Source organism: Anser anser, assembly GCF_964211835.1.
Source record: "Anser anser genome assembly, chromosome: 22".
NCBI classification, from domain to species: Eukaryota; Metazoa; Chordata; class Aves; order Anseriformes; family Anatidae; genus Anser; species Anser anser.
Genome location: NC_139743.1, coordinates 2,541,632 through 2,569,535, shown reverse-complemented (window position 1 = coordinate 2,569,535; position 27,904 = coordinate 2,541,632). Strand labels below are relative to the sequence as shown.

The 27,904-nt window shown below is 51.2% G+C and overlaps 1 protein-coding gene across 3 annotated transcripts in view; it reads left to right on the top strand.

Annotated features, from left to right (window-relative positions):
- Positions 1–27,904, top strand: part of ZBTB16 (zinc finger and BTB domain containing 16) — a 113,026-nt gene that overhangs the window by 65,424 nt on the left and 19,698 nt on the right. For all 3 annotated transcript variants that reach the window (XM_083808276.1, XM_083808274.1, XM_083808275.1), the window contains exons 3-4: positions 843–940; positions 13,077–13,163. In XM_083808276.1, coding sequence (XP_083664402.1) covers positions 843–940; positions 13,077–13,163 — 185 coding nt within the window. The remainder of the gene's footprint in view (positions 1–842; positions 941–13,076; positions 13,164–27,904) is intronic.

Below are 27,904 nucleotides of genomic sequence, written 5' to 3'. Positions count from 1 at the left end.
GCTGGAGAGGGGAGAAAACAACAACAAAAAGCTTGCCTGGGCTTTCAGCTCCCTGTTGGTTTCTTTCTTTGAATGACCAAATTGGAGGCTGAATTAGCTGAGTGAACAGAAACGGAGAAATGCAACTTCACCTGCAGCAGCCCCTGCCACGTCAGGGGCTGGGTTAGCACCTTTGAGCAGACTCCAGTTCTTGGTACTGAGCTATGTCTGGCTTCATGGTTTGGGTTTTTTTAGTTATGTTAGCAGTGAACTTGCCCTTCTTGAATATATTTGAATAGTTCGTTTTAATTTCTCGCAGTAGATTAAAGTAATACAGTATACACTATCATAATTTCAGATTTATTGAATTTATTAAAAGAATCCACCTGTAATAATGGTGAGAAATATTAATGATGAGAAGCTCACCTAATCAATCCTGGAAACTCAAACAGGAGCTCCCATCAGGACCTTTCCTAAAGCACTTTGTAAACTTGAACCGATTTCTGCCGGGCTCCTGCCCGCAGTGCCCCGCGTGCCCACCCGCACACAGCAGGGCTCGGGCCTGGGGATGGAGGCCAGGGGCTTCGTTCCTGTCCTGGAGGCCAGCACCTGGTGTTGATGCTGTGGGGACCCCAGTGGGACGCCCCCAGCGTGCTGGCCTTCCCACAGCCCCCCCCACCACGCCAGGCATGCGCTCCTGCGGTCTGTGTTCCCAGCAAGCTAACGAGAAAATTCACAGGTAACGTGTAGATTTCATGAAATATTCAGGAGGTTCTTGGTGTTAACGCTCGGAGTAAACTTCCCCCTTCGTGCCCTCCCCTCTCCCCGCACACACGAGGACTAATCCGTCTGTTTTCCCCTAGGAAGCTGCACAGCGGTATGAAGACGTACGGATGCGAGTTGTGCGGGAAGCGGTTTCTGGACAGCTTGCGGCTGCGAATGCACTTACTGGCTCACTCAGGTGGGTTGCAAGCGGGGTGCTGGGGGCGGGGGGAGGCACAGATAGTGCCCACCTGGGCCCACCCAAACATGCTGCAGCCACCCAGCTTGTGCATCTCGTCCGGAGGAGGCTTCACCCTCTTCAGAGCAGCAAATTGCAAACTTCTAGTCCGGTGCCCATAACTTGAGGTGTTTTTTTTTTTTTTTTACTTTGTTTTTAAAGTTTGTTTTCAGTTCTTTAATTGGGGAAATATTTTCCAGGCTAGGCAGCTTGGAATAACAAACTTCACGTACCACTTGTTGCTCTGCGCTGCTGCCAGAGGTCCCGCGCCGCGGGCAGTGCCTGCGCCTCAGCTCCTGCGCGCCGCTCAGCGCGCGTGTCCAGCACCCTGCTCCTCGCGTGCAGGCGCCCAGCACAGTTTCATTAGCAAAACCATTGCAGAATTAGGTATTCTTTGTCTAATGAATCTAACTATCGGGTTCAAATTATGCAGGCCCTTTAATTAAACAGATATAGGAAGGTAGGAATGCTGTGCTAGCGAGGAGGCTTGTGTTCTGCAAGTCAATTTAGCCTGACATTCCTCTTGGTCATGCAGCCCCATGTACAGCTAGGGTTTTTTTTAATTAAAGAGAAAAAAACACACCACAGGCAGCCACTGGACCTGTTTGCTGAAACGTAGGGGGATCCTGGTCCCCTACTGAAGGGGCAGTCACCGAGGGCAGCCGATCCCGCAGCTGAAGTCATGCTGGCAGGGTGGCTCCCCAGGGATGCTGGTTCCTGCAGCCCAGCTTCTTTAAGCAAAATCCCACCGTGCGTGGCAGCATGGGTGCTCATCTCATTGCCTCCTGGGGAAGTACGCTGCCCACCATCTGGGGCTGCCTCACTGCTTTTTGGGGGTCAAGCCCACAGGGTGGGCTCCGGCCGGGGACTGGGGTGCCGGCAGGTCCGGAGCCTCGTGGTGCCGGGCGCGGAGCAGGCGTCCCCCTCCTCCCCGCGGCTCTGGCGTGCGCGGCTTGTGTTTGTTACTGTCGCTTTGGCTCACAGCCCGTCCCTGGCCGGCCGCCAGCCTTGTGGGTACAGTATGTACAGTGCACGCCGAGCCAAGTTTGTCATCGCGCAGGATTAATTTTTTCTCTAATCTGGCAAGGGTGGGGTGGGGGGGGCAGGGTGAGCTCTCCCAGCACTCGAAAACAGCCACGGCGGATTCCAGCGCTGTTATTTATTAAAGCATGAGACCTTTGCACCTCTCCCCTCGCCTCCCCCCGGCCGGGATGAAGCGAGGCTGTGCAGGGTCGGCAGCGCCAAGGCTTGTTTTCAGCGCCCGGCATGCCGACGCCGCGATCCCAAGTCTGTTTGCCTTGTGCGCAAACTGATGATTTAATTAGGAGTTTGCCCCACGGGAGACGGGCACACCGGGACGGGTTGTGGCCCCCTCGCCTCCTGTTCCCCCCCTTCAAAGGCCTTATATGCCAAAGGTAGTAAACGTTGAATGTAATTGCAGTTTGCATTTAAAACTTAACTAACCGAGTGTTTATGAGTGATACCTGATGATAAAAGGTGTACTTAAGCTAATGAACCAATTAGGAAGCAGGTCCCCATCGCCCCTCTGAGGCAGGGCAGTGGGCAGGGGGTGCACAGGTCCTGCCTGTGTGTCCTGCTGCATGGGGTGGCTGCCTTCAGGAGCAGTGCTGCTGGCTCTCAAACCTCAGCTGCCAGAGCTGGATGGCTGCTCAGTCATCCCAGTTATCCGATTTTTTTTACTCTTCCTCGAGTGGGACTGGAGAAGCGATGACCTTCTTCTCAAGCTGAAATGCTCCAACACAAGAAGGCAAAACTGAAAGAACCCAAACAGGAATTTGCATGTTTTATCGTCATGACTATTGACCACTTCGCTTCTTTCTAAATACAACCTGCCAAAAAAGTGATGGGGACATAAATGAATATTATACAGGTGGAGCTAGTAATTACAATCCTTATAAATGTCCGAGCTAGCCCAACGGGGGTTTTTGTGGTGCTTGGTGTAGCGCTGAGGTTATTCGGCAGTGTTATCTGAGCAGCTTTCAGGTGCATGATAAATACTCCACCAAATGTTTACATTTCAGTGTAGGCTTACCCTTAATGAAGTGCAAACTATTGGTGTATGTGTGGTGCAGCTACATTAACACTGCCCACTCCTAACTGAGATGTGCTTGCAAAAACTTAAAAGATTACATTAGAAGAATGACAGAGAGCTTCCTTTCCTAGAAAAATTCATTGTCAGGGAAAGTGAGATGAGAAAATCCCAGCTTGGGGGGATTTACTCCTTTCCTCCTGGTTGCTTTGCCTGTACTTCTGATCAGGAATCTGTGCCTTGGAGATGGATGCCATGGCCTTTCCCTTCTCCAGACTAAATGGGGACAAATCTGGGCAAGGCCATGCGTGCTGGAGAGGTGCAGTGCGTGGGCAGCGGCGTGCCCTTCTGCAGCAAACTGAGGTGCCGCCGCCGCTGCCCTGGAGCCGCCTGCCCGGCTCACGCGCAGCTTTCGAAACGCTCGGGCATTGTGCAAACTTTGGCAGCCTGGCGTGGGTGACAACCTGGAGCCTCCCCGCCAAGGAGCAAAAGCACTGGGCGCAGCAGTGACGGGGTGGGCTGGCGAAGGGACGGTGCCTTCGCAAAATGCCCGCCTCGGGCAGCGTGCCCCTGCCTTTGTGCCTCGTTGACCTGGCTGGGCTGCAGCCGGTGGCACGGCCAAGGTCGAGGATGCGCCCTTGCGTTTCCTGAGAGCTGCGGGGCGCTGGAGGAGCAGCCCTGGGGTTGATGCGGTGCTGCCCACCTAGGTGCGAGGTGCTGGGAGCAGGATGTGGTCCCATCCCCACTGAGCACACATCGAGGAGCAGGATGCCAGGTGCTCAGGGAGTGGTGGTCCGGGGCGAGGAAGCAGCGGGGCACCTGGCTGGGAGCAAGGTGTGTGCCCCAGGCTGTCGGAGGATGGGCTTCATTCTGCCAGGATCTGGCACTGCGGCTAGTTCACCCGCTGCGTATCTCTGTAATGAACATAAACTTTCCTTCCCCTTCGCGTTTGGTGGTTATCTCCCGATGAAGCACCGAGTGCTGGAGGATGTTTTATCAGAGATGGAGGAGATAGTTCATCGCGGTGCCTCGCTCCTCCCTCCCCACGGCCGCGGGTATTGTTCGCCGGTGTTCGATGTAAGAGGGAGCAGAAAGGGAAGCGCTGAGCCTCTTTGGGGATTTTTCCCGCCCCCCCCCTGGCTGCCGTCCCGCGCTTGGTCCCCGAGTGATGTCAGCGGCCTGCCGGCAGGTCTGGATGTTCTGCCAGCATTCCTGCGTTTATGATCATCCGCAGATGTGCATCCAAGAACACACTGTACCCACAGCAGAAATTAATGCAGGCTTGACTGCCGGCCAACCCGCACACACAGGAGAGAGGAAGAAAGAAAACAAAAACTGTTTAATGCTGTTTATAAATTATACACTGCCTGATGAAAAATACATTCCCCCCCCTCCCCCCAAATCCTTTCTGCCTCAAGAGTCTAAGCTGAGACCAGAAGAATATGGTTTGCTTTTTAGCTCCTGTTTTGGCTCACTTCCTAGACCTGGCTGCTGATTCAGAGCCAGCTTATTTTTCCCCCCTTACCTGATAAAATATATTTATTTTTCACCCGTCACTGCTTCTCCTCTCTCCCCACTTTTGGCTGCTCTTTGTTATTTAAGGTGTTCTGCTAAGCATTATGCGGAGAGCGATGCCAGGACCCATTACACCATAGTGCTCTCTGTAGCAAATAAATCTTACGCACATCTGTCTACATTAATACTGCTAAATATATGTGATCATCGCAGTGCAGCCCGTTTGCTTCCAGGTTTCTTGTCGTGCATGCTAGATGGGAAAGTTATGAAAGTTCACTGTAGGTCATGGTGATGGAGCCCCCCCGGCCCCTCTCTGCAGGGAGGACAGGCTGAGACCTCTCCCCACAGGCTGGGGACGAGCTGGCGAGCAGCCCCCTGCCCCGAGACTGCGCCTGCCCATCCCTCCCTGTGCCGCGCACGATCCATTTACATGGCTTTTGTGTTTTTTAATACTGCTAATGTTTATCATTTGCCCAACAGGCTTGACAGATTTTGTTTCCTGTAGAGCATCGCGGCTTTAAAGCCCCCTTGTTGCTAAGTAGCAGCCTCCCTGTACTGTAATGGGCTGATTTCGTATTCCGTTCAGCACTGTATCTTATTTTTGTATGCAAGACAAAGTGTTTTGATGGAGGACGATTGCAGAAGTGTCTGGAGGCTGTTTGGAGTTTTATGGGCTGTATAGTACACTGTGTGCTTTCTGAACAGAACACAGGCTGTTGAATTTTGGATTGGATTTGTCATTTTTTCCCCTCTGAGTGGAGGCTGTCAGATAGAACATTACTTTAAGGGTGGAGGAAAAGTGGAAATTATGTAATAACCTTTCTTTATTGTTGCTAAGCTGAAATTATTATTATTTTTTTTTAACCTGAAAATATCCCTTTCTCCCTCTTCCTTCTCCCGTTGTCCCCAAGCAGCGTTTGAATTTACAGAGCTAGCTGATGAAGTTTGGGTGATGACGTTGGTGGCAACTCTCTCCACCTCTCGTGCAGCCCTTCCTCCACGTCCCAGCTCCCCGTCCGCTTTTGGGAGGCGTGAGAGGGGGATGCTGCCAGGGACCCTTCCCGTTGGGGCTGGCCGCTGGTGGCATTGGGCAGTGCCGGGGGCAGCAGGGTGCGGGTGGCCATGGGCGTCCTTCACCCACCACGGGCAGCTGGCTCGGTCGGGGATGTGGCGCAGCAGCGCTCGGGCAAAGTCCCCTGGTGGAGCACAGCCTTCACCCCTTCCTGCCCAAAGTGGACGTGGTGCAACCGCTGCCACCTCTCCTTCAGCCCCCGGAGCCAAAGGCTTCGGTGCCAAAATGAGAAACCCCAGAGTTCGGCTTTGGTTCGTCCCTTCACTGCCACACTCGGGCTTCTGGTGAGGTTTCTCCTGAGCATCCGTTTCACCCCCGCGCTTTGGGAAGGAAAGCACTGCCCTGCAGCTCGGAGGCGTCTGCGAAAGAAGCACTCTGGTGGCTGAGCATCCCACCAGAGCACCCCTGGGTGCGCTTGGGTGCCTTTTGTTGCTCTTTGCTGGCTAGCTGGAAAAAATACATGGAAAATACTTGGGTTTTATCCTGGGGATAAACCTTCCCGGTGCACTGCTGCCTAGTATTTCCCCTGTTAGGTCAGCAGCGCAAAGTGGCGTGGTGCCGCCAGCAGCCTCCCCAGGGGAGGGCTGCTCTGCCCCAGGCAGCGAGGGAGGGGGGCAGCTGCGGCCAGCGAGGCCGTGGTTGGAGGTGGCCGATGGGGGGGCTGCAGATGGGGGCCAGCACCGACGGACGGCAGCGCCGCCCCCACGGGTTGCACCCGCACCCCGGTAGCACGGAGCATCACCAGGAGACGCAGCGCTGAGATGAGCTTGTCCTCCAGTGCTGGGGCTGACATCCGTGCACCCAGGCTCGGTTTAGAAGACTGTCTTTACCTTTTAAAACCTGCACCTTTTTCTTTTTTTTTTTTTTTCATATTCAATTATTGCATTTTTATGGCATTTCAAAAAAAAAAAAAAAAGAATGAAAAGAAAACCCTTTCGCATCTCTCTAAATCCAAGCCTGGTTTGCAGCTTGATCTTTTTTGGCCCTTCTTGGATGTCTTTTATTTTTTTAGTGGAAAGTACTAGAGATTTTCATAACTGTCTCTTCCACTTGAGTGAAATAGGGGAGAAGGGAAATAATAATAATAATAATAAAAAAGCAGCTTTATGTGGGCAAAAGAAGAAAACAAGAGAATGGGGTAGAGAACAGGCTAAATTTAAAATTGTAATTGGCTGACTTCCACAGGCTTGCGGGTGTTTTAATGACTCATAATAACTTCATTTAAAACCAGCTGAGCAGAAAATAGATTGGAGAGGAGCCTCAGGCCATTATGGATTTGTTTTTTTTTGACAAGCTCTGTTTTCGGCAGCCAGGAAGGCACTCACAGAGGGCTCGGCTGTTTTCTCTCTCTTAGAGTTGGTGGTCTGCCCAAGAGAGATTGTATAGAAACCAGGGCTTGGATTTTTTATTTATTTTTTTTTTTACTGATTAAAAATAGATGCCTTGAGGTATTATTTTAGCATCACTGTGGTTTTTTTTCTTTGCACTTTTGATGTGGTAAATGGAACATAAATAAAATTGTTTTTGAAATTACTGAATTAATTAGGTAGTAAAGCGACGACAGTGCATAAATTTACTTGGCACTTTTTTTAATCCATATTTTTCCCTCTCTCCACCTTCTTGCCAATTACAGCATTTTAATAATATATAATCTCAAATTTTTATTAATCCCTTGTGCTTGGGGGAGGGGACCAGAATAAATTCTGTATCATACTTGCAGGGTTGTGACTTCAGACCACACGTTATAGATGTTACAGTTGGAAAGGGTCGAAGGGTTCTTGTCAGCGTGCCAGTCCTGTCTGATGACCCTCCTGGAGGTGCAGTGCAGGCAAATATTGCTTTTCCCGTTTTCTGTCTCAAAACAGCGGTGATATGTTTGCTTGGGTTGAGCCCCTTTGTGCCCATCCTTTGGCCTCACCGTGCTTTTTGGGTGAATGCGTTGTGCCGCTGGGCAGAAATGTGGGCGATGCTTCGTCTTGGCGCGCCCGCCCCGTCCCCGAGGAGGACCCTGCGAGGGCTCCGTGCCCGCCACCTCTCCCCGTGACGCACGTGCCGAGCGCCTGTGGGCATCCGCAGGGCATGGCTCCAGTTCGTTCCCCTTGGCCACGCTGTCCAGCCTGCTCCTTGGGAGGGTATTCGCGCCTCCTCTTCTTTTTCCCTTTCGTTCTTTTTTGGGGGGAGTATGTGGGTTGCCATTTGTATTTTTGAAGTCGTTCTCCCCATTGCCTCAGCCTCCTTTCGTCTTTCTCTTGGCCACCAGCCCCATAAAAGTTTATCACAGTCAGGGACGGTTAAATGGGCACAGGAAAACAGTGGTTTAGTAAATTGTAAAATTAGTTTGGAAGGTTAATGAGGCATGGCTTGTCTGCTGTCGAAGAAGAGGCAGGTTTGCGTAGGTAGCTGAGCACCTAGCAAGGGCTCGCTGGGGGCGCTTGGAGGTGGGGTGGTTGTGCCTGAGAGCGGGGTGGGAATGGGGCACCCCCGGCCCCTCGCACAACCCACGCCGCGGCACGAGGCAGCCGGTGGGAGGACGGAGCGAGGGCGGGCAGCGGCGGGGACACCGATCTGTCCCTGTCTGTTTGTTTTTCCCTGACTCTGGAAACGTCACCGCTGCACTTGTAACGCAACACCTCAATTACGGTACAGGAGGGGGAAATCAAAGCTTCAGAGTGGCCCAGCAGCTTCAGACCTGCTGCCCGGGCCACAATTACGGTCTTGGGAACACCAAAGGCAAGCGGACGAGTGTCATTTTTAACCAGTTAGAACATTTTACTACTTCCTAACATCACAGGCGTTAAAACTGGAGAGCCTACTTCTTGTCCTCAATAAAGTAATTAAACTGAATGGGCGTTGGGAAGTATTATGAGGGTTGATAGTGACTAAAAATAGAATAGCTCTTTTTTCAGGTCCACCGAGCCTTTTCCTGACAGCTTAGAGCCATCCTGGGGCATTGCCTCACCGCGACGAGCCTTTGAGGTGCAGGAGATGCAGCCCAGCACTAAGGCTTGCAGTTTGCTGTATTCCACAGGAAAAGTTGAGCCAGACAGCTGGCAGTTGATCAATTGTCTCCACGTTTCGCAGGGTAAATGCCCAGGGGAGTCTGAAAGAAGCTATTCTTTCTTTTAAATGGATTAAAAATAGCGAGGGCTGGGGTCGGCGGTTTCTGTGTGCCCTTGGCACAGCAGGTAGGGTGCCCACGGGCTCAGCACGGCCGGGGCATGCCGCCTGGTTCTGGTGCTAGGGTAGACGTGCAGCCTGAGGCTTTTTGGGAAAACGCTGCAGAAAAAGGGGTCGAACAGCAGCGCGGCATACATGGCATCTGTGGCTGGCTGGTGGGTGAAGGATGTGGGGCAAAGCCCCGAGCTGGGGGAACAGCCCCAACCTGGGCTTGCAAGCCCTGGGCACCACATCCACCCTGGTGGGGAGAGGGGGCTTGCAAGGAGCTCTCGAGGTTGCCGTTTCAGGGATCTAATTTCCGAGAAGCTGAGCACATCATTCATGCTGTGTCATTAAAGTAAGCATCATTCATCCCCATGTCACGGCACGAGCAGGCTTAGCCCCACAGGGAGGAAAAACCTGTCCAGTGAGGAAAAGAAGGGCCGAAAAAGCTCAAAAAGCGCCTGTTGGCCACTTCCCTGCTCCGTGCCGAGCCATGCGGTGGTGAGTGAGCTGCTCCTTGCGTGTTTACGCTAGCCTTTTGCTGCAAAGACCTTTATTAGGCAGGAGCTATAAATTTGCTCGTACAGATATAAATGTACGGCGGAGACTTGTGTGCCAATTACAAGGCATGCTCCGAAACACAGCTGATACTTGGCAGCACGTTAAGTCCCATCCCGTTGGGAAGATCATCTGAAGATATCTATGTACTGTAGGCAATACAAGCCACTAGCTAAAAATACTCTCCCAAAACTTCTGTTTACATTTTAATAGACTAATAGTTTCTATGGGTGTTATTAAAAAAAGGGGGGGGAGGGGGAGAGGAGAGGGAGAAAAAAGCCAACAACAACAACAAAAAAAAGCCCTGACACAGCCTCTTGATGTACTGCTTTCAAATATGTCATGCTCCCTCTAACAAACATCTAACTGTTTTTTCTAAGCACTGTTATAATAAGCTCAGATGTTGGATGACATTTTTCCTGGTGACTCACATAGTAAAATTAACCTTGAACTATTTACATATTCAATCGCCGTACTCTCTCCTCCTCCTCTCCTCTGAGCGTGTGTACATTACAGGAATTCTGGCTCAGGATCAGTTTTTGTTTTGTTGATTAAAAAAAATTCCCTGCCTGGAGTACACATCTACTTGAGTGAAAGAACACACAGTCCTGGCCTTTGGAAATTGGCAGGCAGCGTGCTGTTCCCTGACTGATAAGAGGTACTGTAAATAAAACTGTACAGCATAGCCTGTTGTAAAATGCCCCATGTCTGTACTTATTGTTCTGACAGCTTATGCTTTTTTTGGGTATGCTGTTTTGGTACACTCTGTACTTCCTTATGTAACCAAGCATGCATATCTCATCAGAACATTCACCCTGTTTATTTTAAAATCTCAAGGAATTTTTCTGTCCCCCTGCCCTCCCCACCCCCTGGTCAGCTGCTGGCAAGCACCTCGTGATTCGTTGCTTCGCATCTCTCAGGGCTGTTTCTGCGCTCCGGGCACCTCCCCAGCTCGCCCCCACCTGCACGAGCACCCAGCCCAGGACCCCCCCTGCCCAGCGTTGCCTCTGCGTGGGGCCGGTGTCCCCGATCCAGCAGCATCACGTTGGAGCCGGGGACCAGCCCCTGCTCTAGGCTGTCCCCACCGTGGCTCTGCTGCAGCAGGAGCAGTGCCCACGACGTCCCGGCCCCATGTGGGGAGGGTACGGCCGAGCCAAAACCCCGCTCGGCACAGCCCCAGCCCTGGTGCCCTGCGGGGCGCGTCGCAGCAGGATCGGTGCCGGTGCACCTGCGGCTGGTTCAGCTGCTCTACACGGGGAAAACTTGTTGCTGCATCAGGTTGATGTAACCTTATGGATTATGCTTCACAGCAGTGGGTCTCGGAGAGCTTAAAGTGGCGATGGAGAGTCATTGCCTTGGCAACTGCCTGCTGTACATCATCTGCGCCGGGAGGCTGCCGGGGAGGGGCGGGCGGCCGCAGCCCTATTGATCGGGGTCCCGTGGGTGTCCGGGCAGGCTGCCCCGCACACGGAGCCCCCCCGGCCGTGGTCCTGGCAGTAGGACTGCTGCTGGGGCGGGCGCTGCCCAGCCTCCCCTTCCTGCTGTGTGCACGTAGCCTTGTGGGGTGCTCGGCCGCCCCATCAGCCAGGCTGTGGGCATCTGCAGGTGGGCCGGGTGGTCACGGGGCTGCGGTCACGGGCTCAGCAAGGAGGTTTTGAAACTTTGTGTGCTTCTGAGTCCCCATCGTTTGCCAGTGGGAATTTCAGGGCTGGACACTCGGGCAGCGACCGGGCTGCTGCATCTCAGGGGTGCTGCATCCTCATCCCCATGCACGGTTTGGGTGGGGGGGACATGGGAGCACTGGTCCCGTGCTTCCTTCCAGCTCTGCGCCCTCCCAGGCGTGCGGCCCTGGGTGTTGCACACAGCACACACTTCTGAGGAAAAATGAAATTAAAAAACAAAAGCGTTGCAGGGTCCCGCTGGCCTTATGGGTCACTGATCCAGGAACAAAACATCCTGAGCTGGCTCTGGCATGACGGCCGGTGATGGCTCCCAAGCAGCAGTGACCTCTCCAATTATGCCGGTAATAGAACCCTGCTCATTATTAAAGCCGTCCTTTGGCGAAGGGAGGGGGCAGCTGGCATCGGGGTCCCCGCAGTGGGGTGCGGGTGCCCGGTCACCACACAACCCCCAGCACGTGGGAGCGGGGCCGCGGTCACCCCATGCTGTCACCAAAATGCACCTTCTTATTTATTTTTTTGCGAACAGCCATGTGGTTTATGCACACTTGAGTTGTTTTGAATGCAAACTTGACATCATAGCGAAGGCAGCAGAGAACAACATATGCACAGTAAACAGGCAGACTGTCTTATTGATTAACAGATGAGACCTCTATTATCGATCAAAGCTTGGCGAGAAAATTTATCACTTTTAATTTCACTGCTGCCAAATATTTCTGCCTGTGAGCCAGCCGTTACTAAGACAATTTAAAGACGAAGGAATTCTCTTGTTAATGGATCTCGTGATACCTCCGTCTCTCTCCGTGTCTCCTTTTGTTTCACCACTGCACATCCGCACGCAGGGAGGAGCCAGGGGCTCGGTTCTGGGCCGCGATGTGGAGGGGCCGTGGGGCCGGAGCTCCGGGCATGGCCGCGGGGCTCAGCGAGGACCCGGGGCGCAGCTCTCCGCTTCTTCCCCTTCCTGCCACCTCGAAGGCTGCTCCTCGTGCTCTGGTCCACGCGTAGATTCTCGCAACAGCTGAATCGAACTTCAAAATCTAACAAATGCGCTCACAGCTTTGTCCTGGCAGCATATGCGCTGGAGATAGTACGCATTGTTAATCTAGTTTTATCTGGAAGTTACTTATCTGCTGTTAGACATCCTGTTTTTTTTCCTTGTTCTAACTAGCGCCTCTGACCCGCCACACGCGGCACATGTTGATAGTGATTTTCTAAGAATTCCCCTGAATACCACATCTCTCTCTCAGTCAAAGAGGTATCTGTGCTTCTCACTAAATTGTGTTGTTTCTGCCACGTTTCTTATCAGATGGTTCTGCCTTCTCTTTCCTCTCATCCTCTGATACTGGTAACAACTGCTACAATAGGAAGGGGCAGGAAACCGTTTAAAATTAGATCAGTTACAACTCTAATGAAAGTCATTGATGTTTAATGATTTTTTGAAAACAAATATTTAATTTCTTCTTGGCAAGCAACTGCTTAAAATGAAAGAGGAGCACAACGTCAATAGTATATTTGTGTGTTATGCTGTTATTTGGAACTAGCAGAACAATGGGACTGAGAAGGGCAGCTACTTTTTGCTGCCATGTGTGGGCTATAAAATATTAAGTCCCTCTATTGAACAGATTCTGTGTTTTATGAAGTGAATGGCTTTAAAAATACATGCGTTCCTAGAGGAGTGCTCTTCATATCACTTTCATGCTGCTTGCTTGTATTGGTTCTGTGAGAATTGTATTTTCTCTACAGGAATGGATAAATCCTCTTATTGGATGCTGGTGAGAAGGAGTTTTGATTTTGGATATTTGCTGCCGACCTACTCCAGCCAGCATGCCTTACGCCAGCCCTGTCCCCGTGAATGGCTTCAGTGCTGGGGGTGCTCGGCTGTGCCTGCCCAGAGCCCAGTGGTGGGGAGCTGTGGTGGCGGGGAGGACGCTGGCAGAGTCAGCAGGGCTCTGCAATGCCTTTTGCCATGGTGATTCTCCCAGCCTCAGTTTCTGCTGGTTGATCTGCAACCCTCCGCTGTGCGTGCCATCTGAATAATGCTCGTTTTCTCCTTTGTCTTTCTAGCGGGTGCCAAAGCGTTTGTCTGTGATCAGTGCGGTGCACAGTTCTCAAAAGAAGATGCCCTGGAGACACACAGGCAGACACATACTGGTATGTTGACTTTTCTTTTTTTTGCTTAACTCCTTCTCCAAACAAACAGTGCGGAAGGAAGCGGTGTGTGTGCTGCCTCCCTCCCAGGGTATAGAGGCTTTCCTGGAGTCCTTTTCCAGGCCCCGTTACTTCTCCCCCAGGTAGCTCTTATGTCTGAGGGAGGAACCGATCCCGGGTCCCACCACCCCGCTCCCTGGGAAAGCAGCAAAGCAAGAGCACCACAGTGTTCCTTGCTTGAGCTGCCACTTACGCGTCCTTTCCTCTCAATTCCGTGCAAAATGACTTCAGCAAAGCATCTCCTGTCTGTGTCCAAACTCACAGCTCTGACCGCAGAGTCAAAACATAAAATTAAATGAAAAGAGCTTTTCTTGGAGCCGATGGCAGAGAAGGGAGCAAGCCGAGGTTGACCGTCTCCATTTGGTCTTGTCCTATTCTGTCCCTAAACAGCGATTCTTGCTAAAAGAGAGCACTCAACCTTTTGTTTCAGGGATGCTCAAAGTTAGGCTGAGTTTCCATGGTCACATAGTGATAAAGGTGCATTGGAGGCAGGTGGGATGAGGCAGCTTTTGGTGTCGTCCCCTGCACGCTGCGGAGGGCATTGCTCTGCTGCCTGCCCACGTCCAGGTGTCTGTCGTGCTGGCGTCACTGCGCTGTGTTTCAAACTGCTTGGGAAACAAAACTTAGACTAAGTGCCTGTTACCAAACACAGTTTTGACATAAATATTTTGACTTCCTTTGTAAGTTTTTGCCAAACTGAGAAATTAACCCTTTGCAGTTCTTGTTTCTGACCTGCCCAGGTCCATTTCTATCTTTAAATTATTTTTATTGAGGTAAATTTTTTTTTTGGCTGACCTCTTTCTTTGAAATATATCTGTATTTGTGTTAAAATTTGTGCGTGGTGTTTGAAAGGGAAACCTCCCCAGACGGCTTTCTGGGTGATATTGATGAAAGGAGTAGCACAACCTGCTCCTGTGATTAAACTCTGAGTGCCTTTGTACTGCTAAATGGCCACCCTTGTTTTCTGGAGCCCTGTGCACCAAAAGACCGGGCAGGATGCAGAGTCACCGATCAAGGCTTCTCCTCTTTGGAAAGGGTGGTGCAGGATGGCGGGCACATGTCTCCAGCAGGACTTCGGTGGGCTCAGGCAGCTCAGAGGTGCCGCTGCCACTACAGGGATGCTGGTGGGAGGCACTCAGAGCATGTAGCTCTCCCAGCTTCATTTCCACTGACAAAAAGCAAAGTGGGAGAAGTGTGGGGTGCTGGGAGCACGGTCAGGGACAAGCACTGCCCTTGAGCCGGACCCAAGAGTCAAGGGTTTGAAATAATTGCTGTTGGCAAGCTCCCATGCTGCAGGAATTGCTAAAATCACGCTGCACCCATCTTCTGGGTACCGGCCTGCTCTCTCTGCGTGTTCAAGCCAGCAACTCCAAGACCTCTGTAATTTCCTCACCACCTTCCAGGCGATTGGTTTGTTGCTCTCTTGATGAAAGACCTGATGTTGTAAACACAGCTCTAAAACTCAGGTGTAACGCTCAGCAAACTTTTACTGAATTTGACCAGCATGATGGCACTTGGCCACCATTTCAGATTTTAAGAGAAGCTTTCCAAGGGATAAATAATGTTGTCAAGAGTGTTTTGATTCTCAGGAGCCTAAGAGTGATGCGTTATAAATTGTTTGAGAATCCCAGCCTACACTGACAGTGCTGTTCCTGTTTTCAAAGCATTTATACAAATAATTGCATTGTATTTGGTGCTCTGTGGAGGTTTCTTCTTGCTGCCTTGAGGTCCATGCATTTGCTCAAGTATCTGCTGGGTGCTGGGCAGTTCAGCACAAGCAGGCACACAGCTGCTTCTTGCCAGGCTGAGATGCTGAGTGGGGACATGAGAGCAGGTCCCGCAGGACAGGGGATGCCTGCCTGTAGCCACGCCGCATAGTCTCCCCAGTCCCTTTCCCAGCACGGAGCTCAGACGTGCACAAACCTCTTCCCCTGATGCTCACGTGCAGCCGGGTGCTTGCCGTGGCCGAGCTGTCATCAGCTGCACTCTGGCAGGCGCTTGTGCCATTAACTGCGCCGCTTCCCTGGTGGGGTGCTTGGAGGTCTGGCTGCCAGGTGCCTCCAGCTTTTCTCTCGTTGTTGTTGCAAGCTCTCCTATGTTGACTGTGGGCTTTGGTCGCATTGTTAGTAAATTGCCTGTTTTTCACATGCAGTACTGCTGGCTCCAACCAATCTGTCTGTGCAGGAGCAGAACCCCATCTGCTACCCCACCGTCAGGAGTTGAGCCGGCAGCGCTTGTCACTAGCACACGGTGTTCAGACAAATAAAGAACCATCAGTGCACCGTGAGTCACTCCTGCAAACCACCGTGTAATATGCCAGGCTAATAAACAGAGGAGTTAGCATTACAGCATTGTCTTAGCTTCTGTGATTTGTAAGAGTGAGGTAGCCCAAGCTCTTCTTCCAGTGAGACGTAGACACAGGGCGCTGATTCACTAAAGCCTATTGCACTTATTGCTTAGCATTAAAATATGCATGTAGGAAAGCATAGTGCAGAAAATACGAGGTAATTTGACTGCTCCCTCTGCAAGGAAAATGCCGGTCCTTTCCAAAGAGCTATCAACAGTTGGCTTTTGCCATGTTTCCTTTATTGCGCTTTCCTGCTCTTTGGTTTAGATGTGATCAGCCCTTGGTAAGCACAAGGAACTCTTTATGCCTGATACCTGGTGACAAGGACATATTGTAAATGCTGCCTTTCCCAGACTGGTTTTTTTATGGGACGCTGAGGAACTCGCATCAGGCAGTCCCAGGTGGAGTCTTTGAGAAGCTCCTAAAAACAAAACCAGAGAGAAGAGCCCCCTCTTCTCCGCGCTATATTAGGAACAGTTTAAATTAGTACAAGCTAGTCTTTCAATGCTGAAAAAACTGATAAATGCCATTAATGGCTGCATTTATACTCAGAGGTTGAAATTCGATGCATGGACACTACGTTGGCATGCAAAACATGAACGGTTTTGTGCCAGAGGTTTTAATGACCGATCAGTAATATAAATTGCTGCGTCACTGAGCAGGAATAGGCTCAGCACGTCATTTGATCTGGAAACTTTGCTGGCCAAGCAGCAGGTAATAAATTTTAAAGTGATTGCCCTCCATATTCAAAGTCATGCTACTTGAGGCTGGACCTTACAAATCATAATCTTTTTAGCAACTGTATGCGCTGTAGGTTAGGGAGGAGAACGACTCTCGCAAGGGAGCAGCCAGCAGAGCGAGGGATCGAGTTTGGCTCGTGCCTCTTGTGCTGTGCCTGCGAGTCAGTGTCTGGACCAGGGGTCTTCCGGGGCAGTGGCCAGCCCCGAGGAGGTGGCCCTGAGCGTTTCAGCCGTTCAGCACCGCCAAGCATCGCATGCTCCTGGGGAGCCATCGCCTTGCGGCAGCTGGGGCTCCACAGCCCTGGCCCGGGTGGCGGGCGCTGTGGGGTGGGCGGGCGATGGCAGCGTCATCCAAAACCACCCTGCTGAAAACCAGGTGGAGCAGTGCGGTGAGTGGCCTTCACTGGTGACCTTGAAAATTCTGCGCGGGTTGGAGTCAGTCTGATGGGAAACCTTGGGGCTTGACCACTGCGGGCTGCCAGGCAGCCTGCGTGCGTGCCAAGGCTCAAAGGGTGACATGAGAACTTAGCACGGTGGAACACGGCGACCCAGGTTTAAGCAGGTTTATCATCACCTCCTCGAGCTGTAAACACACGCGTCTCAGTTACACATCAGAAATGGGCTTTATGGCCAGAGGAGCCCACGCTCGCTGAAATTAATAGCTTCCTGTTGTTGGGCGGCTCTCAAATAGTGCTGCCTGTGGCATAAGAAACATTCCTCCAATACAGTTGCTATAATTAACTCGTTTTCCAAATAACGACATCTCCCAGAAAAGGTTTTTGAGCGTCCTCCTTTCGTCCTTAACAGCAGGTTGTTTGGCAAACTTTGTGAAAGACCTTCACACTTTACCAGAAAAAAAATTGCCCTTTTTGGTAGATGCTGGGATGGATGGCTTCAAGGATGGTTTAGAAGTTCCGTAGAGAGAAGCTCAAAAAATAATCATTGCAGAGGGCTCATTTGGTACTGGCCTACCAAATAGACATGTTTTGTTCAGAAACGCAGCATTTAGTAGAGGGTACAGCACCTGTCTGCAAAAAGCCAAAAACAGTCACTGTTTTTCTGGATGACCTAAAGCTTGAGAGATTTTCTGAAATGTATGGATAAGGTAGAGGACTCTAGGTTTCTTTTCCGCATACAGAGCCATTTCCCAGGTGAACAGTTAGCATATAAGGACCTTCCTTTATCTCACATTTTTTCATTGTTTTTACTGCTCCTCTGAAAGACAACGCAAAATAGTAAGCCAACTTGGCATAAATTTCCGTGTACTGACTGCTGTCAAACAGCAGCTGTCTTATGGTGGAAAAATTAAGCCCTTCTTTCAGTTGCAAGGTAAAATCTATTAAAGGAAAAAGTCATTTCTGCCTGTAAACACAGGGGTGGCTGTGCCTATAGCCCAGTCAGCTCCAGACTGAGAGGTTCTTTCTGGGTGTTCACTTTGCTTGGCCTCTGTCCTACAGCAATAGGAAAAGCAGCAACTGTTCTGGCTCATCTTCATAGCAGTGTAAGCTCAGTGCCATGCCGGAGGGAGAGTGTGGAAAATTACTTACTGTTCTCCTCAGATTTAGAGGAAAAATGAAATGTATTCAGGAGAAAACCAAGTTCCCCCAAGCAAAGCTTTCACCGGTGGGGCTCTGGTAGCCCGTTGCTCGTGTTCGTGCTAATGGGGCTGGGGCTTGGCTGGTCTTGGTGCTTGTGAGCCATGGACTTTTAAAAATATCAGAGGTGATTTGTATAGAATTTCCCCTGGTGTGCCAAGGCATTTAACACATGAAAGCCGTGGATGGGGCAAAGTCACACGCAGTCGGGAGCCGGTGTCATGCGCTCCTGCTGGGTCAGGGTGCTCGCGTGGATCTGCGCTCACCCTAATTTCACGGTGCTGGGTGCCTGACACCGCCTTTGTGTGTGGCGGGGGCTCACTCCACGGAGCAGCCACAGGAGCCCCCGCAGCACCCCCGGGTGCCACCCCTGTGGTGTCACCTCTGCATTACTCAGCAGCCCAGCTCGGCAGCGTCTGCATCCCGCGCAGAGATGTTCTTCTGTCCCCGCTGGCAGGACCCCGCTGTGATTTCTCCTCCTCCTCTCCCAGGAGCTGTGACTCCTGGGCACTGGGGGCCGTTGGTCCCCTTCTCCCACCCGCAGCGGACACCTCCGTGGCAATACTGGCACTGCGGTGCAAACAGCAGAAAGGAGTTAATAAAACCAATGTGTAACTGAAAATTGAAAAGCTATAAATCTTCCCCTTTTTTTTTCCTGGGATGTTGGTAGCATTTTGATTTAATAGTTGGACAAACACAAGGGTCTATTTTATTCAGAGTTTACAGGCCTCAGGGCTGTTATTCCTCCAAATTTAATAGCATTGAAATTGCAGGGTTTGCGATAATTTGCCTATCACTTTCTGCTCTCCCATTGATGTTTATTGTCAGCGGGATGGAATCTCAATCCGATTCACTTAGATAACATGTCTGTTAAACATTTAGATAATTGTGCCATCATTAACTTGTCACATTATTTTAGAGATTCAAAACAGTAGTGTGGTAAGTGGAGGTACGAAGGGAAAAAAAATCCTGCACATGAGAGCAGGAGTCTGGGGAGAGGAAAAGCTGGCAGGGGCCGTGGCTGCCCTGGGCTGGCTGCAGGATGCACCCAGCAGCACCGATGCTCGTGGCCCTGTGGAGAACGTCGCTCCGTAGCCATGTGCAAGGTCAGCCTTTCCTCTCTGGGTTTGCAGGGCTTTATCCTTTTCATTCTTGTGCCCCTCCCTTCCCGCAAAAAAAAATAAAATAAAATAAAAATCTCCTGCTTTCACTGGGATGTACAGTGAGTTTTTTTAGCCCAGGACAGACAGAGCACTTGGCATTTTTCTGTGAGAGCCCCCCCCCAGGGTTGGGGGTCGGGGTTTCCATCGGGGCTGGGAAGCACGGTGGGAGGAGGCAGGCCTGAGGCAAAGCAGTGCTGTCACGCTGCCCCACACCCTCTCTGTGTTTGGCAAATTTAAACTCAGTCCACTTAATTACGTATTTGTCTAATCTCCTTTCTTTTGCTTCACTTTCTCTGCCTCAAAATGGTACTGGCTTAAAGAAAAATCGATGATGCTGTTGGCACACATCACCCTATTTTTTTCAATATTGGAGACCGAGGTGTTTTGTGTGAGCACCACAATGAGTGTGGCGGTGTGTACTGAACATTGCGATGAAGGAGGAAATCAGCCCCTTTTCCCTTTTCCAGTGCCCCCTTCGGCCTTATCCATGCCTGGCACCAGGAGCCACCGCTGAAGCGCCGCAGAAACCCCGGGGCCTTCGCTGGCTTCCCATGGAGCCTTCGCAGCACCCCCGGCCCTGTGGGGTTCCCCCCAGAGCCAGGAGGAGGCAGAGACCCAGTGCCCCCACCAGGGGATGGGGATGGGGGGGTTGGATGCAGCTCCCACCCCCAGCAGCCGCTCCACACGTTTCCCCAGCCAAACCGTTGCAGCATCTCCCAGCGTGCCTGCGACTTTCTATTGCTGTTTCACAGTACTCTAGAGGGCTTTAAGAGAGCATCTTGATTGGGCTTATGGGGAAAATACCATCAGATAGCATTTTTCTCCATAGATAGAGATAATGTACTGTAGTATTAAGTATGTTTAAATGTAATTATCCCTCCTGTACTCAGCTGCATGAAACCAAGTGGAAGAGGAGAGGACATAGCAGGTGTGGGCTCTGGTGCAGGCAGGTGAACCAGCCCAGCAGCCATCAGAGCCCAGCTGAGCTGTGTCCGGGCTCTCCTGGTCTGCCTTGGGGTGCTGCAGGGAACAGCAGGAACACTTCTGGGGACAGGCTGCATGGCCAGGTTAGTGGAGAGCAGGCCCTCACCACCAGCCCCTGCGTTGTTTCCATCCCCTCTGTGCCTGGACAGAGCTGTGCAAATCAGGGCCTTCCCATTCCTTTATTTTGTTGTAGAGTTGTGTTGACTATTTAGCAAACAAACAAAACAGTTAAACTTAAAATTGTACTGCAGGCTTCGGTGTGTGTTGCCTGACTGAGCGAAACCTTGGCATGTCTGCCCTGTAATAGCTCCAATTTCAGATGCAAATACAGACGAGGGAACAATAAACATTTTGGTTTTTCATTACGAAGAGAAAACTTCCCTGAGCACAGGAGTCTCTGCAGAGCAGTAGGCTGCCTCCTGCCCCCACCGGGATGCCCCCGCTGTGCGGGCAGGGGCTCGAGCCCTGTGCCAGGGGCCTGAGAGCCTGGGGTGCCGGGACAGGGACGTGGCTGCCCTGGCCGCAGGGAGAGCACGGGTGCTGCTCTGAGCGAGCAGAGGGCAATGGGTCTGGGTGGATGAGTGACTTGCCCCTTCATCACAAAGTGGGGATGAGCAATGCTGCTTTGGGAAAATCAGTGCCAAGAGCCTGCTGTGGGACCAAAGCTGTCTGGGAGCCGAGATGGAAGCTGGGCAGTACCACCACTTCCCCTGGAGCTACCCTTTGTTTATCAGGCTTGAACTCCTTGATTGCATTTCAGGTCTCTACAGGTGGGAAGCTGGCCCCGCTAGGGCAGCGCATGCGGGCAGGCTGTCCCATGGAGGAGCCGTCCTGGGGGGCTGATGTCCCCAGGTCCCTGGGGTGCGCCCCATCCCCAGCTGCTGGGCGCAGACACTGTTGGGTGACAAGTGTGGGTTCCCTGCGCCCCGCCAGAGCTCCGCGATTTGAATAACAAGTGCGACGGGAGAGGGTGGAGGAGAGGCCGAGCAGCTAAGTCAAAGAGTGCACAAATTTTGGATTTTTCCATAATGTAGCAAACTTTTGTTCCAGGGCTTCTCTTGTGCCAGCAAAGAATGTTTCAGACGCCGTTGCCAAGTCTTGCGATATTTTGGCAGCTCTCATAGTGCTTTACAGACCTGGAGCCCTATGAACACATCTGAAAGGAGCGCAAAGAGAAAAAGTGTAAATATGCAAGAAAACATCAGCTCCAAAGTTGTTTTTTTTTACACGCCTGTGATTTTTCTTTTGGACATGAGCTTGAAGTTTGAGCACAGGGATATGGCAGTGTTGAGAAGACCGAATGGCACGGGGTCGGTCTGGCCAAGCCACGGTGGCTGAGCTGGGGGTCTTGTGGGCTTTGGTTCGGGTGTGAGCACCACAATTCCTCACCAGAGGTGGAGTGCAACATAACAGATGGGAGTGGAAGATGTGGGTGCTCGACTCTCTCAGCTGGAGGTGAACTGCAAACCCTAAGCTTGCAAAATAAACTGGATTTCCAGCAAAGCTCTGCCTTCTTTGCTGATGTTTTAGCTGCCACATGTGGAGGGTGCAAAGATGTTCCTGGCACCCTCAAATGCCCAAAGTGCCCAGGAGATCAAACAGGAATTGTTTGCCAGGCTGGAAAACCTGCATTTGGCCCATGGGAGGCTGAGAGGCACCTCCCAGGGTTTGCTGTTTCAATAACGTGGGCACTTCTGAAAGTACAAAATGCCAATCATGAAGATGCTTTCATGGCTTAAGGATGAGGAGAAAATAAATATGTGGTTGTGGCTGAGTAGATGTTTTTGCCCCCTCTGCATGTGCCAGTTTGGTTTTTCCCTTCAGCATCTATTTCCGCTCTTCCTTCAAAATATGCACCAAAACCTCAAAATAATGTTTTCTGATGAGCCTATAGGATCAAGTGAACATCCAGCATCTGAAATATTGTCACTGAACTGAAAGCTGGGTTTTGGGGGTTACATGCTTGTGTTTGAACAGTTTTTTGGTGGTCTAACAAAAGGGAGAGGTCTCCAGCGCTTCGGTAGCAGATTGGAGATCCCAACCGTGCCAGCTCCTTGGAGGTGACGTTCCTGGGTTCTGGCACCAATGGGAGGCTGATGTGCCAAACTCAGGTGAGGCCTCTTCCATGGAGCTCTGCTTGTAAATATATTCGTAAGACCTTTGGAAAAAGTAGTACATGGTTAATTCTGAGTGTTTAGCAGGGAGAGGGACTTGCTAGCTCAAACATTTGGCTGTGGCAGAATGAGACAAAAAAGATGACCCAAGAAAGGACAAAACCACATAGTTTAAAGTGGAATGGTCAGAAAGCATCCAAAATGCAAACTCCCAAGTTTTTTAAATAAAAAAGATCAGCTTTCTTTCAAAACACTTTCCAAACTAAAAATGGCAGCTGCAAGAGCATAAAGAGGCAAAACATCCGTCTTAATCAGATCATGATGGGCTGATATCTTATTAACCCCGAGCTGCTTTTGGTGAGCAGCTGTGGCCGTGAGAGCAGAGGCTCTGCCCCAGGGCCAGGAGCTGCCAGAAGCCAGGGCTGCTCTTGGTGCACATTTAGGATTTTAAAAAGTCATGTCCTTTTCAAAAGCAAGAGCCAAAAAGGGGGTCACTCCTTTTACTTTCCGTGCCATCCCGTTGCAGAAGGATGGGCTTTGCGTTCGTCTCCTTTCACCGTTCTGCTGAGCAACACAAGCCTCACGTGGCAGGGCTGTGAGAGGCCTTCCAAAGTTTATTTGCAAAAAAGACTGAACGCTGTACAAATAGAGGGAAGGGTAAGTACAAGCATTGACTCTTGCCTCTCCTGTGCTTCCCTGTTCTTGGCCCAAGAGCTCTTGATGTGGAAGCTGACATCTTCAAAGGAAAGCTTTTCTTGCAAACATTTATTTCTACAAAAACAATGACTGTGACAGCTAAACTTCCCATCGGAAGCCTTCTTAATTTAGGAGCATAATTCACAATGACAGTTTAACAAACGGGCAGCCTTTAAAGATAAAAAGAGGCATGGAGCGGCCGCTCCTTTCATGGGGTCTGGCCCCAGCGCAGGCTGCATGGAGGCGGCGGTGGCAGCGCCAGCTGCAGGAGCCCGCGCCGGGTGCTGCTGGCATAGAGCTGGCGTCTCCAGCTGCCAGGCAGCAGTGTGCACGGAGCAGCCTAATTTCATCTGGGTGCACACGAACATGGCCCGCTCTGTTTGCTTGTTCCCCTCTTTCTCGAAATGAGGGGACATCACAATCAGGGCATGGAGCCTCCAGTGCTTTTCCACAATTAAGCTGCCCGTTAATGGAGCCAGGAGCCAAGTATCACCTCCTGGCCCCAGGGTGCTGCAAGGGGCACTGGGGACAAGTGTCTCTGTCCCCATCTGGCCCTGGCAGCGGTGGCAGCGGTGCTGGAGAACAGCGTGTCCCGCGGCTCGCCTCCCCAGGGGTCCTGCCGAAATCTGAACTGTGTGGTTTACAGCTGAAATGTTTCACTGTGTGTCTTGGCTTCCTCCTAGCAATGAGATGCCCAGCATTCTCGTCATGCAAACAATCCCGCGTCTCCCAGAGCTGCCCCAGCCAGCAAAATGTTAGATAAAAGTTTGAGATGTGTGTTGTGTTTAATGCTGCGGAGCCAAAAGTTCTCTGTGTGCTTGTAGCAAAGCAGTCTGCCAGGGACTGCTTCCTCGCAGAGCTGTTCTGCTCCAGAACTCATGTTGGTAAGCACACAAAGAACTAGAAAAGTTTGTTTCTCACTGTATTGCCTCGTTCCTGCAGGGACATCATTTAGCTCTGTTCAGGGTTGTTGCCTGTACTTGGCAGTACCAGTGGGTCAGACCCCCTTGTTTGGAAAGGGACATGCCCTGCTATGCTGTTTATAGGAGCAGATGAATAGCTTGCTTTGGAGTCACAGTATCCTGTATTATCTTGACGCTGCTTAGTATGTCAGCTGCTGAATGCGTAGAGTTGGAAAGGTGCAGAGTAATCCTCCGACACCACTCCCTGAGACCAATTTCCAGGGCTCGATACAGCATGCTTCTAGCTGGATGTACTCTTTCGAGGAGACAAAGAAATTAAGAAACCCTGAAGATACCCTAGATCCCTTTCAAAGGTCTGTTAGATTTTAATTGGCTCCACACACAAATGTGTATAATTAGAGCTAAATAAAATCTGGCACAGACGTTGACAAGCACAAACATCCCGACATGGGGGATGTGGCACTGGGGCTGTCGGATGCGGCGCTCCTGCCCAACCCAGCCCTTTGCCCGTGTGCTGTGGCTTTGAGCACGGGGGCTCCCCGTTAGGAAATCCTGCAGGCGTGTTTTTCTGCTGGGAGTTGCAATCAGTCCTTAAAGTTCTTGGCTCAGGCCGAGAGATTGATCAGGGTTAAAAGAAAGAGGTCTTTGCGCAGAGTGAAGCGCACGTCCCTGATTGTATGTTTTCAGCTTTGGGAAGGACATCAAAAGGCACTTGGAAAAAAGTTGTACTTGGTTTGGGATGCAGCTCCTCTAATCCAAATATATCTCTGTGGCACCACGTGACTGTGGCAGGCTGCTGTTACCTGAGCTGAACTTGGGATCCTTGTGGGCTTTCAGTTCCACGTGCCAGCCCACAGCAAAGCGCTAACAACCACTTGTCCTCGTCACAGAAATGCTTTGCCATCCCCACGTCGTCTGGAGCCTAGTGCAGAACGCAACCAGCCCGCTTCAGGGCACAGCATCTAACTCGGTGTAGTAAATACTGCGCACTCGCACCTGTGCCATCCTTCCTGATCCCCAGGCTGCGGGTGCCAGGAGCTCGCAGGGCAGGGGGGGATGCAGTACAGCCGTAGATGCCCTCCAGCACCCCAGTCGGGTCGGTGGCATCCTGCCCCAACGCCAACTCGCAGGGCTCTGCCTGGCTCCTGCAACACCTCTGCTTGCAGAGCCGGGGCACGGGGGCAGCCGAGCTCAGCCCCCGGCCCCTCCAGCACCTCCTGGTACCACCGGTGTGGGTGCTGAGGGGGTGCTGTGCGCCTGGTGCTGCGTGGTGCCCGGGGTCGGGCCAGCATCCTCCCCTTCCAGCCCGGACCCTTGGTGGCAGTGGCGTGGAGCTGCTCGGCCCTCGGATATGCAGCACAGAGCCTCTTTGTCTGACAGTAATGTTCTGTGACAGTGCTTGAAATCTGAGTCTGAGCACACATTCCTGAAACCGGGAATCTCGCTGCCTTTCAAACTGCTTCTTTTCTTAACCTTTAAATTAAACAAAAACAAAAATTCCCTGCCCTTCCAAGAGAATTTATAGTCAAAAGATCAAATCGGACAGGAAATGCAACAAGATTGGCATTTGTGTGATCAGACATATTTACCTAAAATAAACAAATAAGGTAAAAGACCTATGCATTCGTGTTTAAAATGAATGGCCAATGGTCTACGTTTAATTTTCCTGTGCAAATACTATTTAAACTACGATGAGAAAAGCCCTCTTGCTAAGCTACAGAAAAATCTTTCTTGTCCCTTAATTCTAGATGAAGGGGATTAGTGTGAACATATTTAACCTCTGACCCTCAAACAAAAGCATTATCAAATTTAGTTGCCAAGTGGTTCCCCATTTAACTGAACTAGTTCAGTATCTCAGCAATTTTTTTTTTCCTTTAAAGCTTTAAAATCTATTGTTGCCCTAGGAACATTCAGAGGTTTAGCAGTCCTCTCTGTTTGGGTTTGAGACGGTTGTCAGAGCGCAGATAAGAGAAACCAACTTTGTACAGTTGGTGTCAGAACTTACTAAGGGTTCAGAAAACAAATGAAACCACCCCAAACAAACATCGCTTGTGGTGGCCTCTGTAGATTAGGCTGTTTTCTCCTTCATTTTCCTGCACCCGCCCTCGTGCTGGTGATGCCCCAGCCTGCTTGGAGGTTTGTGGGTGTTTGCTGTAGCCCCGGAGCGCTCGCTGCGCGCCTCCCGCCCCTCGATGCGGCTGGCGATCGCACCGCGTCTCCCCCAAAGCAGGAAACAAAAAGCCTTCTCTGCTGTCTTAATCTCAGCTTCTCCGTGCTTGGAGCCAAGGCAGCCACAGCCTAAAACGTACGGGTGTGTGCATGGCCACGGGGAGCTCTGGGAGAGCGGTGACTTTGGGGGCTGTGTCTCAGCCGTGCGGCCGCGCCACGTGCTCCTGGCGGGGCTGCGGCGCTGGCGGATGGCCGCTGCTGCCGGACCTGCCCACGAGGAGCACTGCGGGGGCTGCATCAAGGGGTGATGAAATGTGTAAAACTAGGTGGCCAGGGTCTCCCGGCCCGAGGAAAATATTCTGGCTCCGCAGAGGAATGCGGAGAGGGGCCTCCCTTAAAAAGCTGGTGTCCATTTACAGTGCATCTCTCATAAACTCGGCCACTGGGGTAAGGGCAGGGGGACCAGCCCTCCTGGTATGTGATTGATTATCTGGTATTTATGCCATTGAGGACTTTTCAGCAGTTTGGGGTCAAAGGGTCATCTCATGTGTCTTGCTGCAAATCCGCTTCCTTTTGTACAGTGAGGGCTGGGTGAGCAGACACACAAAAACAGCTTTTTCTTTTCCTTGGGAAAAAGGGGAGGGGGGCGGGCTGGTGTCAATGAATTTTTTTTTTCAGTCTTTTCTGAATAGTGTCCTTTTTAATTCTAAAGAACTTTTAATTAAAAGTAGCAGGAAAGTTCATCTTGACAAGGTTTAACTTACCTTAACAGTTACTTTTGTGTCCTGGGATCCTTGTCTCCCCACTTAAAAAAAAAAAAAAAAAAAAAGGTGAAATGTTTCTCTGCATTACTATTTTACATCTTCGGGGGTTTACCAAGAGGTCTTTTTAATCTTTTCCTTTTTAATAATGGAGATTCAGGAATAATAAGTGGACATTACAAAATCTGGCTTTGTGTCTGCCAGCAGTCCTTTGCTCTGGTGTTAGATGTTGCCCCAGCACAGCGCCTGTACAGTGTCCAGAGGACAATTTTATTTACTGGCTTGGAAACCGAGGCCCCCCTTTGTTTTCTCACTGCCCCTCAGTGACAGCAGAAACAAATACAAGTTGTGCCACCTCGGACGGGAAAATCCCTGAAGGGCCACGTGGGGAACCTGCAGCTCCAAGCATGGCATCGGTGGGGGGCTCTGGGGCCTGTCCCCGGGGTCCTGCTGCCAGTGCGGGGCCTCCAGCCTCCCCGCAGCGCCCTGCCAGGTAGAGGTGGGAGCAGAGGGTGTTGTTCCAAAGCTGGAGGGAAACAGAGGATGTCAACAGGTTTGGAAAAGTTTCCTGCGGAAATGGGGGTGAAAAGAGCAGGCCAAGATTGTGGAAATACAAATTCCAGTTTGAAAGCGCTTGTGCTAGAGATTCTCCAGCCAAGAAGACGCAGGGGGGCAGCTTTTGACTGAACAGAAATGCTGGTGAGGATTTCATCACCTCGTTGAGGCTCTTTGTGTAAAGACGGAGACCTCCAAATGGTTTCTAACATTAATTTAACAATCATCCAGCAAGCAATGGGAAAAATATGTTTTTGAAAATCATTTTTTCAGCTGGTTCCATTTGAAATTCCCATTGGGAAGAAGAAATCTGGGAACCCTTACTGGTGGTGACGAGTAAGCAATGAGATGACAGCTTCCCTTGTGATGTGGTGGGAGAAAACGCCGCAGCAGCGTGCCTTCGCTGGGCCAGGGGAGATGAGATGCCTGTCCTTGGCCAGGGGAGCAGGACGGGGCAGGGGCAGCAGCACGCGAGGCCTCTGGAGCCGCGCCGAGGGGTGATGCTGTGCACAGAGTAATGCCTCTTGGTCAAGTGAAGCTTCTTTTGCCAGGAAATAGAGGCCAGGAAAATGGTATGCTTGGGCAAGGAAGGATGCCGAGCCTCCGCTCTGCTGGTCAGTCCACGCGTGAGCCGGGG